We start from the raw sequence: 20,091 nt of genomic DNA, 5'->3' as shown, positions 1-20,091 counted from the left end.
CTCTTCCAGAAGCCCTGGGTTCAATTCCCAGGCCCCACATGGTGGCTTACAACCATTTGTTAACTCCAGTCCCAGAGGACCTGATACCCTCTTTTGGTCTCTGTGGGTACAAGGTACTCACATGGGACACAGACATAGATGCAAGCAAAACACCCATATACATAAATATAAATAAAAGCTTTAAAATTGTTTACCGTAGAGTTTCCTGTAGCCCAGGATGGCCTCATGCTCTCAGGCAACCCACAGTGACCTTAAACTTCTGAGGCCCCGCCTCCAACTTTCAAGTACTGCTATTCCAGGCGTGTACCACTACGCCCAGCTCATTTTTTCTTTTTCTTTTTTTACTTTATATATTCACTTTACATCCCCATCATAGCCCCTCCTTCCCCTCCTCCCAGTCCTATCCTCCCACTCTCTTCTTGCTCTTCCCCTCCCTCAGAAAAGGGGAGCCCCCTCCACCAACCCACCCCAGTACACCTAGTCACATCAGGCCTGAACTCATCCTCATCCACTGAGGCTAGACAAAGCAGCCCCGTTAGGAGGAAGTGATCAAAAGCAGGCAACAGAGTCCATGTCACCCACTCAACTTACGAGGGGACACACCTGAAGTCAAACTATCCATCGGTCACATATGTGTAGGGGGCCTAGGTCCAGTCCATCCCTGTAAGGCCCCACGGGCCTACGTTAGACTTATGGCATTCTTGTCCCCTCCAGATCCTTCTACTGCCCCACCCCCCTTCCACAGGACTTCCTGAGCTCTTCGAAATGCTTGGCTACAAGTCTCAGCATCTGATTCAATCAGCTGCTGTATACCCAGCTCATTTTTTAAAAATAAGCTTATTGCAGTGGGCTTTTTTGTAGATAAAATTTATCCTTTTATTTTAAAAATTTTTAGAGATTTACATGTATGCATGTGTGTGTGTGTGTGTGTACCAAATGCCCACCTAGTACCTGAAGAGTTGAGAAGGAGGCGTTGGATCCCTGGCGTTGGAGCTACAGGAGTTTGTGAGAGACCATGTAGGTACTAAGAGCTGTACCTGAGTCCTCTGAAAGAGCAACAGATGTTCTTAACCACTGGGCCATAGTTCCATCCTCACTTTCTCTTTTTAAACTTATTTTTTCATCTATCTATTTTTCCATTTATGTGTGGTCAGAGGACAATGTGTAGAATTTCGGCTCTCTCCTCCCACCACGTGGGTCCCTGGACTAGAACTCAAGCCTCCAGGCTGGACATTGCCTTTACTCACTGGTCTGTCTCGCAGGGACCAAAGTAGACACAGATTGCAGGCATTCATGATCTATTTCTCTTCAGACAACATTCGTGACCTATTTCCAACCGCAAAACCTTTTCAGATTCTGCTGTCACTCCATGGTTAACCAACAGAGGGCACTTCAGGCTTTCTCTATCAGAGCCAGACCATGAGGTCATTTCTACTCTATGTGACAACAAAAACATTGGCTTTGCTGTGAAAAATTAACCAGTTAGATCCTTAGTAATAACAACTCTGGGAAGGGTGAGACCCGTTTATTTTTTGAAGAAGACAGGGCCAGGCATGGTAGTGAACTTGGGAGGCTGAGGTAAAGGGATGAAGAATTAGAAATCATCCTTGGCTACATAGAATTGGGGGCCAGGTTAGGCTATCTCATAAGCCTTATATATGTCTCTCTCAGACACACACACTGACACAAAATTACAAATTAAAAATAAATCTTTAAAAACAAAGACTCAAAGCAACAACAAAAACATTTCTTTAACCCACAAAAACTAGTGGGTTTTTGAAGCAAAAAGAAGTGTCTTGCGTAGCCTGTTTTAGGTAGTTAATAGTAGAAGCTTTGTGACTGCTTGAAATAAGGGTTTACGTATATTTTTCTTGATTCCACCGTGACCTTAAGTCCTAAGGACTAGGACTAGAGCTCTTAGCATACAGTCATGCCTGTGAGATTGCTAAGTCCAGGGTGGTATTTTAAAAGTTCCCGTAAGTACTAATGATGAGTAAAGAAAAAAAATACTTGTGTAAAGATGGCCATTGAAAGATAATAAGTGATCATTATACAATGTAATTATATAATAAGTGGACACAGGCTCTGGGTCCAGGCTGCCCGAGTTTGTACTCCACCCAACACTTACTCACGAGTAACTTTGGGCAAGATACTTTATTTCCCCGAACTTATTCATTATCTTGACAGATGTAGGTCTCAGCACAGCACCCACCCTCTGAGCTGTATGATCCAGACCCCGGCTCCAAGCAAAGCGGTTTAGACTGGGCCTTTGCCTTCAGGAGCTCTTGGTAACCCTTCTCAGAAGGAATGGTTATGCAATTACTGCATTTTCCCCCTTCCATTCTTTGTGTTTTTGTTTTTAGAAACAGATTTTAGATCTAATGTGTATGAGGGTTTTACCTGTCTGTCTGTCCACCATGTGCGCTGTTCCCAAGGCTGGAAGAGGGTGTCAGCTGGGAGCCACCTTGTGGATCCTGGGAACTGAACTTGGGTTTTGTGCAAGAGAAACAAGTATTCTTTGTGTGTGTGTGTGTGAGTGTGAGTGTGTGTGTGTGGCTGGAGAGACAGCTGTGGGTGCTGGGAACCGAACTCTTATGTTTATGGTTGTGAGCCTAGCCTTTAACAGCTGAGCCATCTCTCTAGCCCGAAGCAAGTATTCTTAACCACTGAGCCATTTTTCCAGTGCCCCTGCCTCCTCTTTCTCTTCCCTTTCTTAACCCAGTCCTTTTTCATTTTCAGAAAAGGTCTCTGGTAGCCCAAGCTGGCCTTGAATTCATGATATCCCTTGTTTAGCCCCCAAGTGATGGAATTACAGGCATGGATTACCATGCCCAGTAACTTTTTCACTTCATAGTCCAGGTTACCTAACTTCCATATGTAGCCCACATTGGTTCCAGAAGTTGTAATGCTCCTGCCTCAGCCCCCCAGTTGCTAAGAATAAAGCTATGCATCTTCATGCTTGGCTCTATCCAGCTATCTCTTCAACTTTACTCTGGTCATTTTTCATTTATTCTACAGGGCTTCATTTGAATCTAGGAAACCCTAACTCTTTACAAATCCTGACATGTTTATAAAGTGATTAAAGACACTTGGCAGGAAGACAGCCACAAGTCTGAAGGCTGCCTAGGATATATAGTGAGTTCTAGGACAGCCTAGGCTATAGGCTGTCTGAAAAAAAAAAAAAAAAAACAAAACAGATGAGCTGTGCAGTTGGGCACACCTTTTACTCCCAGAATCCCAGCACTCAGGAGACAGAGGTAGGTGAACCTCTGTGAGTTCGAAGCCAGCACTGGTTGGTCTACAAAGTGAGTCCAGGACAGCGAAGGCTACACAGAGAAATCCTGCCTTAAAGAAAAAAACAAAACAAAACAAAAGAATGAATAAAACACTACAAGGAAATCGATTACATTATTTGGAAATGAAATGCCTTTCTTCATAAAGCTCAAGAAATAAACCAGGCATGGTGGCTTACACGTATAATCCTGGCAGAAGGGTTGCTACAATTTTAGGGCCAGCCTGGACTACAGAGTTAAGACTGGCCTGGCCTACAGAATGAGATCCTGTCTTTAAAAAACAACAAAGAACAGAACAAAACAAAACCCCAAAACAAACAAACAAAAAAGAAGAAGAAGAAGAAAAATGAGAGAAATATACTTAGGCCAGAAAATAAGATTCTGTGATGAAGGGGTGCAGTGGGGGTGTCAGTGAGAGTTCAGAGGCCACATCATGGACTTTTGTCCAGCTGTGAGTTGGTTCCTTCCTTTAGGAACTTAGCGGAGGTATTAATAGGTCATTAGGGAAGTGGAAGGTCTCAGACATGGGTTTAAGAACACTAAAAAGGACTGCTGGGCCAGACTCGGTGGCACACACCTGTAATCCCAGCACTGGAGGAGGCAGACAGAGGCGGATCTCTGTGAGTTCAAGGCCAGCCTGGTCTATAGAGCGAGTCCAGGACAGCCAAGGCTACGCAGAGAAACCCTGTCTCAAAAAAAAAAAAAAAAAAAAAAAAAAAGATTGCTGGGGTAAGGAGTTTATTAGAAGAGTTATTAAGGCTGTGGACAGACAGACAGACAAAGCCTGCCGTGGCTCTGAAGAATTCAGGCCCCTGCCACCACAGACCAACAGCAATGATAAGCTGGAGGAAGAAATTAGGGCCCACACGGCAGAAGCAGGGGGCTCTTCTACCTTTCTGAGGATGGGAGCACAGTCCTGCAGCCAGGCTCTCCCATTCCCAGGCAGGTGAGTGAGGAGCAGGGTGTGCGGCCACCAAGCCCCACCTCAGTGTTAGCCCCCCTCCCCTACAGGTCAGAAGCCTGCTAGCCAGGCCTCAGCCTGTTTAGATCTCAGGGAAGGCCGCTGCAGTACTGTGGTCTGAGCAGCAGCCGGATTCCAACATTACCTTCTTACAGAGTGCGCCGCTGGCTCTGGCCACTCTGCTTCCCAGGCAACCAGCCTCAACATCCACTCTCCCACACCTTCCCTCCAAGATGGACTGTAAGCAAGCAAACAAACAAAACAAAAAACGAAACAAAACAAAACAAAATGAAAAAAAAATTTTTCCTGGGAAGTTTTTTTTTTTTTTCTGTCAAGAATCTTGGTCACAGCAATGCAAAGGTAACTACTGTAGGTGTCTACACAGTACAAGAGCTGGGAAAATCTTCCAGAAGACATGGGAATTTCAGAGACCTCAGGATAAAGAGGCCGCTACCAGGCCAGGAGAGGAGCAGAGGGGACATTCCAGGGAGAGAAACAACATACACAGAGGCCTGAGACAGGATGGAGCAGAGGGCTGGGGCTGGATCACAGCACAGTGGGGCTCTATGGCCAAGCAGGTGGTGAGGTTTTAGGTGCCGAGGGTCAGGACAAGAGCAGGACTGGCAATACTGTTCAATTATCTACTGTAATGGTATCTTGGTGACCAGACAGAGAATTCTTTGATTAGGGTTGGGACAGCGTCTGGAGGCTAGCGGATAAATCCAATGAACAGGGTTGGATCCAAGGTCTTGTGTTCTTGTGTATGCACGGGTGGAAAGAGGAGAGTGAATCAAGGACGACCTTTAGGTTTCTGGCTGAGTTGGCAGGGTGGTTAGTGACGCAGACATGCCCAAACAGGGTACAGATGTGAAGCCGGAGTACCACGTAACACCCCGTCCTGTGCCCAGCACAGGAAACGTAATCAATAAATGTGATCATTATTATGGACATTATTCTGTGTTCTGCAATAATGGCTTCTTGGAAACAGTAACTTCTTTGACCTTTTCATAAATGAATGGCAGCAGGTCTTTGAAGTAAGTTACAGAAAACTTCACTAGGAAACTGAACCTGGTGCAGCAACTCCTTTACTGCCAGCACTCTGGGGCAGACACAAGCAGATCTCTGTGAGTTTAATGCCAGCCTGATCTACACAGTGAGTTCCAGAGCACCCAGGGCTAGAGACCCTTTCTCAAAACAAACACACAAAACTTCAATAGGAAATGATCATACCAAGGGCGAGGGAAATAGATGTCTTATCTGGTAAAGTGCCTGCTGTACAAGCGTGAGGTTATGAGTTGAGATCCCCAGCACCCATGTAAAAGCCAGGCATGATAGTTGTGCAAGCGTCTGTGACCCCAATGCTGGTGCAGTAAAGACAGGGAGAGTCCTTGGGCTTGCTGGCCAGCTAGTCTACTTCCAGGTCCACCAAAAGACCTTGCCTCAAAAAGTATGGGGGAGGTGACAGAGGAGACACCTGACATCAACCTCTAGCCACACACACAGGCAATTATGCACACACCCCTCAAATACACACACACACACACACACACACACACACACACACAGAGAGAGACAGAGAGAGGAGATAGATAGATAGACAGACAGACAGACAGATGGAGATGGTGGTGGTGGTGGTGGTGGTAGTACAGACAGAGCACCTATAACTAGGCCACAGAGGGAGCTAGTTTAGCACCATCTGAGGTTTGGGCATCTGAATGACAGTACTGAAGAAATAACTATTGAATGCTTCACATTTAAGCTTTTATTTTGAAAAATAAAATACAAAAGTCATTAGGTTGTAAATGTATACAGTAATTTCCCGACACCTCTGAAACAATACAATGAATTATTTAAATAATTAAGGTATTTACTATTATCCACATCAATACATTTAAACAGGCACAAGTGTTCTACAAAACACTGGAACGTGTACAGACAAGCTATTCTGAACAAGACTGCCAGATTTTGTTAACAGAATGCCATCTTTAAACTTCCTTCCCTTGAAATTAAAGACTGGACTCTGGTAAGAAAAGACAAGAACAAGAGGGAGGCGCTGTGACTGAATTGTGTCCATGCTGGGCTCCTCATCTTGAGGGCTGGGCATGTCACTGGGCTCAAGAGCCATCACTCAGGGAGACCTGGATTGTGACACCTCCCTCAGGGACAGTAGGAGGCTGGCAGGTGAACAGGAGCAATAGGCACCAACACCCACTTCTCCCAGCAGAAGACAGCAGTTCCAGAGATTTCCCTTGCGCAGAAAAGGCAGCAGTCGTCCCTAGGGCAAACACACAGCATGTGGTTACAGGCCTGGATCAAAGCTACCCTTCCTGTACCTCCCTGCCTGCTTCCTTGTTTGTGCCAGGAGGTGGGTGAGCTCCTGCAGCTCAGGGGTGTGAGGAGAGACAACCATGAGCACAGAACCTCTGAGAGATGGGCATGAGGGGCACACACTTTCCCACCTGTGATGTTTGCAGTATCTGCAAAGCAAGAGAACACAAGGACTGCCTCAGACCTGCGCCTGAAGCTACCACCAATGTCCAAGGCAATCATACTGACTTCTCATCATGTGACATGACCTTGATAAATGGGCTCTCGGGGATCACTCTTCTTGTCAGCACACAAACGACTGGGTTTCCCAGTCTCTTGGATCACCTAATATGATCCATACTGTTAAAACCCCCTTCCAAATGCCATCTCCGCACCTCCTCCTCTGTGCCAGACTGTCTGAAGAAGCGATGTCAGTTAGCTCTCACCATGGATCTCTGCTCAGCATACTCTTCACTTTACAGACAAGGAAACAGATACACAACTAAGCTTCTTGGTGCCAGGAAGTGGCAGAGCCAATGCCAGCCCAGGCTGTTTGAGGCCAGAGCTGTACTCGCCATCTGGACACATGGCTGTCTCTGGCAGCCCAAGTGGGAACTCTCACTCAGCACCATCTGCCAGGCCTCACCTCACTTGCAGGAAGTTCCAGGTCGGCTATTCCACTTGCTCGATCTGTTGAAGGAACCAAGAGATAACGTTAAAAAGCTTGGAAATGGTCCCTTAGCAGAAGAGGTGACTGCTCTTGCCAACACAACAGGCATTGCTTAAAGGATTGTAATGGTTAACATTGTTTAAGGTTTAAACTCACTGTGATTGAGAGGCCAAAAAGAAAACAAAAGAAAAAGCCCCTTGAACAGACTTATCCTAGCAGCCACCTTCCCTTTGTCCCCAGATGTAGACTTTTCTTAAAATTGACTGATCTTAGTAACAATAAAATATAATAATAATAATAAAAATTAAAAATAAGGCATAAAAAAAGAAAAGAAATTGACTGGTTTTGTAAAATCTGCTGTTCTAGCACAATAGTGGGTCACAAACTGCTATTTCTATCTGTCTGTCTTTCTGAGACAGGATTCCTCCATGTAGTCCTGGCTATCCTACATAACTCACTATGCAGACTAGGCTGGCCTGGAACTCAGAGATCCACCCACCTCTGCCTCCTAACTAAAGGCGTGCACCACCACTGCCCAGTGACTAACTGGTATTCCTGCTTTTGTAATCAAACTTGTTTTTGTTTTTTGTTTGTTTTTGTTTTTGGAGACAGGGTTTCTCTGTGTAGCCTTGGCTGTCTTGGACTCCATTTGTAGACCAGGCTGGCCTCAATCTGCCTGCCTCTGCCTCCCAGTGTTGGGATTACAGGCCTGTGTCACTGAGCCTGGCTTCAAACTTGCTTACTCTGCTCAAGATGCCTAGGACAACTGCAAAACAAATATGCTAAAATTAGACAGCACCTACATGTAGGCAGAATACAAAAGATCTTGTGGGTTTTGCCTTTATAAGCCCTGGGCTAATATGGGTAGGGTTACATCTTGAAAGTGCTCTCAGGTACAGTCCTGGATCCACGCTGGAGGCCTGTACCCAAATAAAAAAACCTCTTCTTATTAAAATTTAATCATGGTCATGGTGAATCTCTGAGCAACCCCAGACTTGAAATAGAATCTGCTCAGACTTTCAGATAAACTCAGCCTGTAACTGTTTTAAAGAAATAAACTGAACTGGCCTTTCTCACACTCCTGGGAGAGACCAAATCCTTGGCATCTCCTGAGTAACAGGAATGCCTTGTCCCTCACGAGCCCCATGTATCACATGAGTCTGTCAGGGCATGAGATGACGTCGTAGGCTCATTATGAGAAAGATCAACTCTGTGGCCAGATGTTTGAAACTTTGAGCCAGCCTGGCCTCAATTCAAATGCTGGGAGCTAAAGTCCAGGGAACTTTGAGCTAAAGTCCAGGGAACTTTCAGTTACTGTGCCCATGAACAAGTAGAAAGAGTGTGGGCTCTGCTTCCACCCACGGTTATCTCCAAGGCCCTCCCTGACAGGACCTCTTCCTTAGTTCAGTCTGACCTTGAAGTCAACTGTGTGGTGTAGGCTGGCTGAACCTACAGTGGTCCTCCTGCCTGTCTCCTGCCTCTGGGATTACAGCATGTGCTGCCAGGCCTGGCAGGTTTCTAGTTCCTCTTTCATGGTGAGACAGGGTCTTGTGTAACCCCAGAGAGCCTTGAGCACTCTGTGTGTGACCTGGACCTTGATCCTTGTGCTTCCATTCACCAGTGCTGAGACCACAAACATGCACCCACACTCAGATCCATTTCCTACTTAGACCATCATCTTTCTTTACATTTTTTAATTGTTTATTTAACGTGTATGGGTACTTTGCCTACATGTATGTAGACATGTATGTCTGTACACCATGGCGTGCCTGTTACCTGAAGAAATCAGAAGGCAGCATCAGATCCCCTGGAATGAGAGTTACAGGTGGTTGAAGGCCACCATGTAGGGACTGAGACTAGAACCCAGGTCCTCTGGAAGAGCAACCAGTGCTCTTAATCACTGATCCCTTACTACAACATGATTCTTCAAGATTTTATCTCTATTTTTTTATGTGTGTGTGTGTGTGTCTGTCTGTCTGTATAAGACTACATATATGTGAGTGTGATGCCCCGAGAGACCAGAAGAGAGTGTCAGCTCTCTTGGAGCTGAAGTTATAGCCAGCTGTAAGTCACCTGGCATGGGTAATGGCAATGGAACTAAGGTCCTCTGCAAGGGCAGCCATTGCCCTTAATCACTAAGTCATCCATAAACCCCCAAACCACAGTAGTCTTTCATTGTCTAAATGTGCCCATATGAAAGATTAAATAGTCCCTCAGTGAGGAACTTGGAATGCCTATTGAGGCATTATAAACCTTATTGACATACAAGACTTCTCCACAGTCAACAAATTAGTGCTTAAAAAAATAAGCTGTCTTACTGAAGGCTTATTTTCTACTATTTATTCACAGTTCTTAAAAGATTTTATTTTTGGAGCTGGGGGTAGTGATGAATGTCTTTGATAGGAGCACGTAGGGGGCAAAGGCAGTTGTATCTCTGTGAGTTTGAGGCCAGCCTGGTCTACATAGTGAGTTCAGCATAGCCAGGGTTACCCAATAGAAAGACCTTGTCTCAGAAAACAAAAGCAAATTTTATTGGGTCGGAGAGACATCTTGGTGGTTAAGAACATTTGTTGTTCTTCCAGAGAACTCAGGTTTGACTCATAGCACCCACATGGTAGCTTACAATGGTTTGTTAACTCTAGTTCCAGGAGATCTGACACCCTCTTCTGGCCTCCTTGGGCCCAGGCACACATATGTTCCACAGAAATATGCAGGTAAGACATGCATACAGTTAAGATAAAAAATAAAGTTGTTTATTATTATTATTATTATTATTAATTTATTACTGCTACAATTACTATTTTAAGATAGGGTCTCACTATGTAGCACTGGCTGGACTGGAACTCACTATGGAGATCAGGCTGACCTTCAACTCAGAGATCCACCTGCTTCTGCCTGCTAAGTGCTGGGGTTTCAAGGCTGTATCATCATGCCCAACTCTGGCATTCATTTAAAAGAATTATTGTTTACTTACTATTTTGTGTGGTGGGTATTTGCATTAATGCTCTGTTGGGGAGTGTGTGTAGCACCACACATGTGTGGAGGTCAGAGGACAACTTTCAAAAGTCAGTTCATTCCTTCCACTTTTATGTGGGTTCCAGGAATCAACATCAGGTTGGGCTTGGTGGCAACGCCCACTGAACCATCTCACAATTATTTATTGTTTGTTAGTTTAAGATAGGGTCTGGCTCTGTAGCCCAGCCTGGCCTTGAACTTATCATCTTTCAGCTTCTGTCTCTCTAGTGCTGGAAAACGGGCCTGTGCTATTCTGCCCAGCTCTGATAAGTTTTAAAAAGTAAACATTCTCACTGTGATGTGTAATTTGTCATTCTTCAAGTTCATGATGTGTCTTCATGACAGAAGACATCATTCTCTCTAAAGGACATGGGGTGTCCCTTTGGATGTTCTTGTTCACTTCTAGCCACTTCCTTCTCTATCTGGAGATGACTTGGGTGTGTGCCGAAACACAGGAATGCCTTCAGTTTAGGTCTCAAATCCCCTCTTGCTTTCTTCAAGTTTATCCTGCCTCTTGGATTGCTTTCTGGCTCTAGTTTTCACCACTGTGAGTAATAGCACATGCAGGAATCTACCCAGGGCTCTGGGATACCATGCACAATTTGAGCCTGCCCCCTCAGTCCCCTCTGTGCAAGAGTCAGAGCTTTGAGGTAGATCAGGAGTGCCATAAAAAGACCTTTCCTTTCCCTCTAACTCCTGAAGACATATCCTAATTTCTCTCTCGTAACAGATCCCTAGGAAACAAGTGTTGAATACATGAAAAGAATGGGAGAGTGTTAAATATATGCTGCTAAGAATATGTCTAGAAAGCACTTTGAGACTCTCGAGCATCACACACGGTTATGGAGGGCTGGTAACTGAGTATTAGGGCAGAGCTTTCATCCCTGGTAGGAGAGACAGAGTCACTGAGCAAGAGGACAACCCACTTGCTTCCCGCAGGCTTGCTGCATGAGACACAGCTCACACACTGTTTCCCCAGCAATGAGAACTGAACCGTCACTAGAAACAGAGTTCATTATGAAGGGTAGCACCTTGGAGATGGCATGCCTCAGCCCCACGCTAGATACTGCAGACAGACAGCAAGGCTACTGCAGATAGGCCGGGACTGTCCACTTCTTCCAGCTCATACAGGTGACAGGTGATGACAGGATGCTCTGTTCTACTTTAGGTACGTCTGCCATAACATTCTCTGTTTTCCTCCAACTCAGGACACAATGGAATGCAAATGAATTAAACTATTACACTTATAATTGTAGACTGGTTTCCTTTTTTGTTTTTGAGACCATCCTGGAACTTACTATGTAGACCAGGCTGGCCTCAGACTCAAGAGATTCACCTACCTCTGCCTCCTGAGTACTGTGATTAAAGGTATGTGTCCCCATGTCCAGTGGTTTAGATTATTTTTAAAAGCATAGGACTATAAACTTTGAGCTCTCACCAGTTGCTGATAGCCAACTGCTTTGAGCACTATGTATCACAGGTCTTTTAGTTTCCATGTGAGGATAGTTAAAACAGCATGGATATGAATATAATAAAAAGACCAACGGTGGCTGCATATTCTTAATGCAAAGTAATTGCTGGAAGGCAGACTCTCCAGGCATTCTCCTTGGCTGTATCTAAAACACTGCATGGCCCTGCATGTGACCAGAGCTGTTCTCAAAGTACTCCCCTAGTTGTGGAAGACCCTGAACTCTCACATCATGGCCGTTCCCCACACCAGCACATGTCTATAGCCTTTTCTATTTCCCTTATTTATTCCTTTGTTTGTATATTAAGATGGAGTATGGTCTGGAACGTTACTATATCAGTTAGACTGGCCTTGGACTCCTCTCATCTCAGCTGGTGTTGGCATTAACCACCATGCCTGGCTTTTCTTTTCTTGTTTTCATTTCTTAAGTTCCGCTGTCTCTTCAAAAGCTCCCTTTATTTAAGAGCCGGCTCTTACCTAACAAGAGGAGGAAGGAGAAGCAGTGTACAGTACCTGGGGTTTTTCTTTCAGAAAGTCAGGTAGCTGAAATTCTCCTTTATAGACCTGGAAAGAACAGAGCAGGCGTGAGTTTAAGAAAACGAGCGTGCCCTGCTGACACCTGACATCTGCAGCCACTGGGCTGCTGCGTCACTCTTGATTAGTTTGGAATGAGAGAGAAACCTGTCACTTTAGGAGCAGCAAGAGAAACAGACCTTAGTGACCCCTACTCTGATTCCCTGCAGCAACTGCTCTGGTGCTCCTGACTGAGTTGGCTGGCTAAGGAAGATCAGGGTGTGTCTGGGGAGGGAATCCAAATTAGGATGCCAGAGCACGCCAAGTGCCATTCCTATTGGCTGGGGAAAGCACAGAAACTACCTTAGTGAGGAGCAAGCTGCTCCTGCTGCCCATTAGTTCGCCAGCTACAACCCTGGATTTGAGTCAACTTTACTTTTCTCAGTTTACCCAAGAATCCTATTACGATGTATTAGATGATCTTAGAGTGACATCTACTTAAAGCTCGCAGATCCTTTCTTTTGAGACAATGTCGTCCCACGCTGGCCTCAAATGCACTACTTAGCTATGAATCACAGTGAACTTGTAAGCCTCCTGTCTCCACTGTCCCAGTGCTGGGATTACAGTCATGCATCACTATGCTTGGTTTATACAGTCCTGGGGAAACAAATCTAGAACTTTTGGCATGCTGGGTAAGCACTCTACCAACTGAGCTATATCCCGGCTCCACACTCATAAATTTTTATAATAAAAACATATTTCAATGTTAAAAAGGATGTTTCTAGTTCAAGTAATAACTAGGAAACAATTTATTTTATTTTATTTTTTGGCTTTTTTGAGACAGGGTTTCTGTGTAGCTCTGGCTATCCTAGCTGGCCCAAACTCAGATAAATCTGCCTGCCTCTGCCTCCCAAGTGCTGGGATTAAAGGCGTGCTCCACTACTTTCCAGCAAAACTTGTAATTTCTTTTTGCTGTTTTATGTGTTTGAGTGTTTTGCCTACATGTGCCTCTGTGCACCACACGAACATGCCTGGTACCGAGGAGGTGCTGAGCCTCCCTGTGGCTGCTGAGAACTGAATCAGGATCCTTTGCAACAAGAACTCTTAACCATTGAGCCAACTATATAGCCCCATTTAAAAAATATTATTTTAGCATTTAAAAACCCTACTGAAGGGCTGGAGAAATGGCTCCGTGGTTAAGAGCACTGACTGCTCTTCCAGTGAATCTAGGTTCAATTCCCAGCACCCACAGGGCAGCTCACAACTGTCTTTAACTCCAAGATCTGACACCCTCACACAGACACACATGCAGACAAAAACAGCAATACAATAAAATAAAAATAAATAATATTTTTTTAAAACCCTACTGAATACCTAACAATGAATATAATAGTTAGGATAAGGAGATTCAATGAAAAAGTAATGATCATTCTCCTTATATTAGTCCCAATTAAAATCCTAGCATCTTTTTCTGAAGAAGAGCAGTAAATTCAAGTTTACTGTAAAAGCAATCTAGAAAGGCATAAGGCAGAAGCTGGAGAGATCAACCAGTTGTTCTCCATGCAAGATTGAGGACCTGAGCTCCATGTCAGAGCCCACACAGAAGGCTGGGTGTGGGAGAACACACCTGTGACCTCAGTGCTGGGGAGAGAGAGGAGGAGTATTCTGAGACCCCTGGCCGGCCAGCCAGCTCAGCCTCATCAGCAAGCTCCCACTCCCAAAATAGACACCTGAGGAACAACACCTATACACGCACACATGTGCACTCATACACATAAACATGCTCACACAGAAAGAAATGCATAGGGCAAAGAGTCAAAGAAATCATGAGAGGAAAAGCAAAGTGGAATGGCTTATGCTACCAGATACCAACCTATTATAATCCTGCAACCAGGCTACACGATATTCTAATATATTAATATGTGCGTGTAGTGATTTGGATGAGAATGTCCCTTGGGTTCATATGTTTGAATATTTGCTCCCCAAGTATTTGGTAGAATATTTGGTAGAGCTGTTGGGTGGGGTTAGGAGGTGTTGCCTGTGGAAGGAGGTGAGTCACTGGGGGAAGTCTTTAAGGCTTCAGAAGACTCACCATTCCCAGTGTGCTCTCTCTCTGATGCCTGTTTGTAGATTGGGGAGTGAACTCTCATCTGCTGCTCCAGTGCCAACATGCCTACTGCTTGCTGCCATGCTGCATGCCTACTGCTTGTTGCCATGCTGTCCCTTCATGATAGATTCTAACCCTCTGAAACCAATTAATTGCTTTCTTTTATATACTGCCTTGGCTGTGGTGTTTTGTTACAGCAACTGAAAAGTAACTAATGCAGTGTGTATGCATATACATAGCTAGCTAGCTAGATCAATGGATAGATATGCATTCCTGCTAAAGTAATTAAGTAGCTATAATTAGGACAAAACAGTTTGACATAGGGCATACAATGTAACACACCATTACTTCCAGATACAGCAGCCCTGTAGGACAACACACTCAGAACTAAGTCATGCACAGGGGTGCACATCTATAATCTAAGCAATGGGAGGTGGTGGCAGGAGAATCTCAAATTTAAGGCCAGCCTCAGCTACAGAGTGAGTTCAAGGCCAGCCTAGGCTACTTGACACTCTGTCTCAAAAAAACAAAACAAAACAAAACAAAATACAAACAAAAACCTCCAGGTGGACAGGGTGTGTTGAAGTATGCTTTTAATCTTTGCACTTGGAAGCAGAGGCAGATGGCTCTCTGAGTTTGAGGTCAGCTTGTTCCATATGGCAAGTTATAGACTGGCCAGGGATACACAGTGTGACCCTGTCTAAAGAAGGGATGTGGCTCATTGGTAGAGCACTTGCCTAATATGCATGATGTCCTAGCTTCAATTCCCAGGACCACCTAACAACAGTTTATTAAACAAATCATTAAACATGGTCGGTGTGTATAGGTTAGACTCTACGGTGAAAAAATATGAATTGCTATACTACTAATGACATAGATGAATCTTAACACTAATCATGACAGAGTTAGTGGGGAAACAGATCGTAAGAGATGTATTGTCTTGATATTGGAGTCATTATGATAATTTTGGGATCTTTTATTGATATACTGGGTATACTTCTCTGTATATGTACTTCAATAAGAAAAATTCAATAACCAATTTAACTCAACAGTTCAATGTTAAAAAGCTATTGCTTTTTAGTCATGGTGGCACATACCTGGTACCCAACAGTTAGGAAGCAGAAGCAGAAGAATTTCCAGTTTGCAGCAAGCTTAGGCTACACGGTGAGACTTTATTTCTCTCTCCAAATCAATCAATCAATCAATCAATCAATCAATCAATTACTAATACAACCCATACACACCCACTATTTAAGTATAAAAATGTTTGTTTCAACACAGCTTGCAATAGTTTTTGTTTGTTTTTAAAGAACTATTAACCTCATAAAGAATGGAAAAGCAGACTATTAGAGAAAAGTCTGACAGCTGCTAGGTTCAGAATTACTGAACCTAAGGGTACTAATGTGTCATGTAGAATCACCAGATGGCTTCCATGCATGTAAAGAAATGTTCTAAATGATGATTTAAAAAAAAAAAAAAAGAAATTATATACTGGATGTAAATTTTATTTATTTGTGTTTATGTGTGTGTTCATCTGTCTGTCTGTGTTTGTCTATGTTTGTGTCTGTATATGCCACATGAGTAATGATGCTTCTAAGAGCCAAAAAAGGGTGTTGGGTAGCCTGGAGCTGCAGTTACGAGCAGCTGTGAGCTGCCTGGTGAGAGTGCTCAGAACAGAACTGTTCTGTTTCTATGCAGGAACAGAAAGAAAAGCACAGCTAGGAGTGATACCAAGCACACACACCTTTAATCCCAACACTTGGGAGCTAGAAGCAGGAGGTTCTCTGAGAGTTTGAGTCCAGCCTGGTCTACACAGTGAATTCCAGGACTATATGGAGAGACCCTGTCTCAAAAACAAAACCATCAACATAAGGCAGTAATGATGCAATAATGGAATGGCTTGGTCGTTTAGAGTGCTAGCTGCTCTGGCAGAGGACCCAGGTTTGATTCCCAGCGCCACATGTTGGCTGACAACTATCTTTAACTCCAGTTTCAGGGGACCCAGTGCCCTCTTCTGACCTCAGAGGGCACTGCATACACGTGGGGTACATATACCTACAGTCAAAGTACTCATACACATAAACTAAACTAAATCTCTAAACATGTTTTTTAAAGACTGTATTATACAATATGACTGTTTAGGTCACAGTACCTGCAGCTGCCCTTCCCCCAATCATAGATACTGACAGGTACCTTCAGAGACACTGTGACTCTAGCTAGCGCACTTCTGAGCTGGGAAGTAAGTTTACATCAAAGGAGGTATTTGCGGCCACATATCCTGCTCCCTACTACCTTCCCTGCCTACTTCAAGGGAACTGGAGAGCCTGGCTACAGGCTAGTGCTGTAAAACCACTCCTATCCTCAGAGAGCTATAAGAAGAGACCCAACTTCTGCCACTTGAGCCTAATTCTTTATTTTTTTAATGATTTATTTATTTTTATTTTATGTACACTGGTGTTTTCCCTGTATGTATGTATGTATCTGTGTGGGTGTTGGGTCCCTGGAACAGGAATTACAGACAGCTGTGAGCTGCCATGTGGGTACTTGGAATTGAACCTGGATCCTTTTGGAAGAGCAGCCAGTGCTCTTCTCTGCTGAGCCATGTCTCCAGCCTCTTGAGCCTTATTCTTATCCCCAGAGATCCTGCCATGTTGTCTGTCTCTGGAGCTGGGGTTTGGACTCTCCTCCAACATGGCTGGAGTTCCCAACCATGTTGCTGCCTGTCTGTTTTTTGGCATTATTAACTCTTTTAATAAACTCCTTATCCCCCAACAAACCATCTCTTCATTTCCCCTCTTGAAACCACATCTCCTGATGAGAGATCCAAGATTTAAAATTTGAATCTTGAAGCCACATAACTAGGGTCCTGGATACAAGTTTAAACAAAGGAACGAACATGTTGAGATATGTCTGGCCGGCTGCAGGGAGTAACTGGGCTTGCTACATTCCTTTTCACACTTAAGAGATACCATCTGCTGGCAACCTGCCCGATGGCCTGACCAGAACTGTTTATGGTCTTGGCGCCTAAAATAAACCAATAGTTTTAAAAGTCAACTTCCCACCCAATCATGTAACGCCAAGGCTTGGGGACAAACCCCTCGGGTTTTGGGTTTTTTGTTGTTGTTGTTTGTTTGTTTTGTTGCTTTAAAAAATCGCATTCCCCCGGACCTCAGGGCCACACTCCTCTCCTGTTTCAGCTGGAAGGTTTGTGTCCCAAGCTTGAGCTTATATTGAATAAGCCCTTGTGTGTTTGCAGTGGAGTTGATTCCTGGTGGTCTTTAGCGGTCTTAAGAACTGGGCATAACACTGACCTCTTCAGGCACCAGGCACACACGTGGTAAGCAGATATAAATGTGAGCAAAACATCCACACATTAAAAAAGGAGAGAGAGAATCATATCAGGGAGTTGAAGAGATGGCTCAGCAGTTAACAGCAGTTGCTGCTCTTCTGAGGACCCAAGTTCAGTCCTAACATTGATACTGGGCAGCTCACAACCACCTATAACTCCAGCTACAGTGGCTCCAACATTCCCTTCTGGCCTTTGTGGGTACTTCCCCAACCCCCTCCCCCAACCCATGTAAAATCTTTTTGTTGTTGTTTTGTTTTTTCCAGACAGGGTTTCTCTATATAACAACCCTCGCTGTCCTGGACTCCCTTTGTAGACCAGACTGGCCACAAACTCACAGAATCCTCCTGCCTCTGCCCCCAGAGTACTAGGATTAAAGGCATAGGCCACCACACCTGGCATATGCAAAATCTTTTAAAAAGGAAAATAAATCTTTTATTAAGATTTCTTTACTGATTACATATACAACATTCTGCCTGCATGTGTGCTTGTGCATTGGAAGGGGGCGGCACCAGATCTCACTGTAGATGGTTATAAGCCACCATGTGGTTGTTGGGAATTGAACTCAGGACCTTTGGAAGAACAGCCAGTGTTTTAACCTCTGAGCTATCTCTCCAGCCTCATAAAACAACTCTTAAAACAAGTGTGCAACCTGACATTTCAGAGACAGAGAGAGAATACCATTTGTGAAGGGAATGAAACCCAAGAATAAGTTTACCATGTAACAGGCAGAGAATAAATAGTTTAGGCTTTGTGGGGCCACAGAGTCTCTGTCCCAGGGGTCAGTTCCACCCCGCTAGGGCACAGAAGTACCACAGAACATACAAATGAAACAATGTGGCGTGCTCTGGTGACAACTGATCTACAAAAACAGGTGTCAGAATAGAACTGCCTGTGAATAATGACCTCCACTCTTTTTATACCCTAGACTTTTAAAGTGTTGTTTCTAAAGTACTCATGCTGTGTTTTACTTTGTATTTATTTTTTGAAGTACTATGGTGGGAACCCAGGGCCTTGCACATTCAGTCAGGCACTACACCACTTGCTACAGCCCAGCTTCATATTTTTAACTGCAAAGGCCAAAGACTGGTCTCACAATCTTTTCACACTCCAGGTCCTAAATTCCAATTTTGTCAGAGATTAGAATATCCTTTATTTCCCAACCTTCTTTCTCTAAACTCACTATAACTCCTGCTTCCTTCCTTCTAATTTTACTGAAGTACACATAATTAGCTTAAATGTAATTATGTGCAAAACTGGATTAATTTTAATTTTCAGTTCCTGATACAATCTCACCAACAGTACATGCTTTGCCTGCTATTCATCGTTAAGACAATTCATTATTTTTACTTTTTCCCTTGAGGAATTCTGCCTTGGTAGTTTCACATGCAGAGAAAACACAATTTCAGCCAGTAATGACAATACAGGAGGGAAGCCAGCTTTGAAGTTTACATTCCAAGTCCCTCTGGGCTCGTGTGACCCAGAAGAGACTCATTATCTCCAAGACTGAAATGCTGTCTAACAGCTGTTAACATGCGTGTTTACATGTTCTCATCTGACTTTAAGCATTCTGGCAGCAGTGCACATCAGACTGGGTTCTTAGAAAGTTCAACACTCTTGTCCTGCCTGGAAACAACAGGGAAAATGTTAATGTTTCCTACATTATAAAGAAAAATGCATTAATCAGCTCAGAAGTACAAAAATCCACCCTAAAAACATCTTTATTAGGAAAAAAAGTTTCAGTGCCAGATCTGTTGGATGGGAGTCAGAATGTGATTAGATCGTGACTATATAGATAGTATAAAATAGAAAACTTTTCCCACCACAATAAGCACTACCCATATACAGAATTTAGCATTAAGACTCTGATCTCAGGCCCAGGATAGTGGCACATGCCTTTAATCTGAGAAGTTAGGAAGCAGAGAGGGAAGAATCTGTGAGTTTGACTCAACCCTGGTCTATATAGTTTGCTTGTTTTCATTTTATGTTTATGGGTGTTTTGTCTGCATGTATGTCTATGTAGGACATTCATGTAGTTCCCATGGAGTTCAGATGGGAGTGTCATATCTTCCCCGGAACTGGAGTTACAAGTGTTGTGAGTCACCATGTAGGTGCTGGGAATTGAATCTGGGTCCCCTGGAAGAGCAGCCAGTGCTCTTAACTGTGAAACCATCTCTCCAGCCCCAAGGATAAGGCTCAGAAGAGTACAGTTCAAGATCAGTGTGGTGTGCCAAGTCTGTAAAGGACTATGATAGCTACGTTACTGTGAGTGTTGAGTGCCCCAAAGACCAAGTCACTGCCATATGGAAACTGATATCCTGGCCCAGCTCCCCACTATTCCATGGAGAGGCTGGAATATGTATGTATGTATGTATGTATGTATGTATGTATGTATGTATGTATGTATGTAT

At 44.0% G+C, this 20,091-nt stretch overlaps 1 protein-coding gene across 2 annotated transcripts in view; it reads right to left on the bottom strand.

Annotated features, from left to right (window-relative positions):
* Nucleotides 1-6,001: 6,001 nt before the first annotated feature.
* The window catches only part of Tpst1 (tyrosylprotein sulfotransferase 1), a 61,222-nt gene continuing 47,132 nt past the window's right edge, over nt 6,002-20,091 (bottom strand). For both annotated transcript variants that reach the window (XM_055606468.1, XM_055606469.1), the window contains exons 4-6: nt 12,228-12,278; nt 7,208-7,251; nt 6,002-6,529 (exon numbers count right to left, since the gene is read on the bottom strand). In XM_055606468.1, the coding sequence (XP_055462443.1) occupies nt 7,234-7,251; nt 12,228-12,278 (69 nt within the window). In that variant the 3' untranslated portion in view covers nt 6,002-6,529; nt 7,208-7,233. The remainder of the gene's footprint in view (nt 6,530-7,207; nt 7,252-12,227; nt 12,279-20,091) is intronic.

The sequence above is a fragment of the Psammomys obesus genome, unplaced genomic scaffold (assembly GCF_907164565.1).
Source record: "Psammomys obesus unplaced genomic scaffold, mPsaObe1.curated_primary_1811, whole genome shotgun sequence".
In the NCBI taxonomy this organism is placed as follows: Eukaryota; Metazoa; Chordata; class Mammalia; order Rodentia; family Muridae; genus Psammomys; species Psammomys obesus.
The sequence above is the reverse complement of the archived record's forward strand: the minus strand, read 5'-3'. Positions and strand labels throughout refer to the sequence as shown.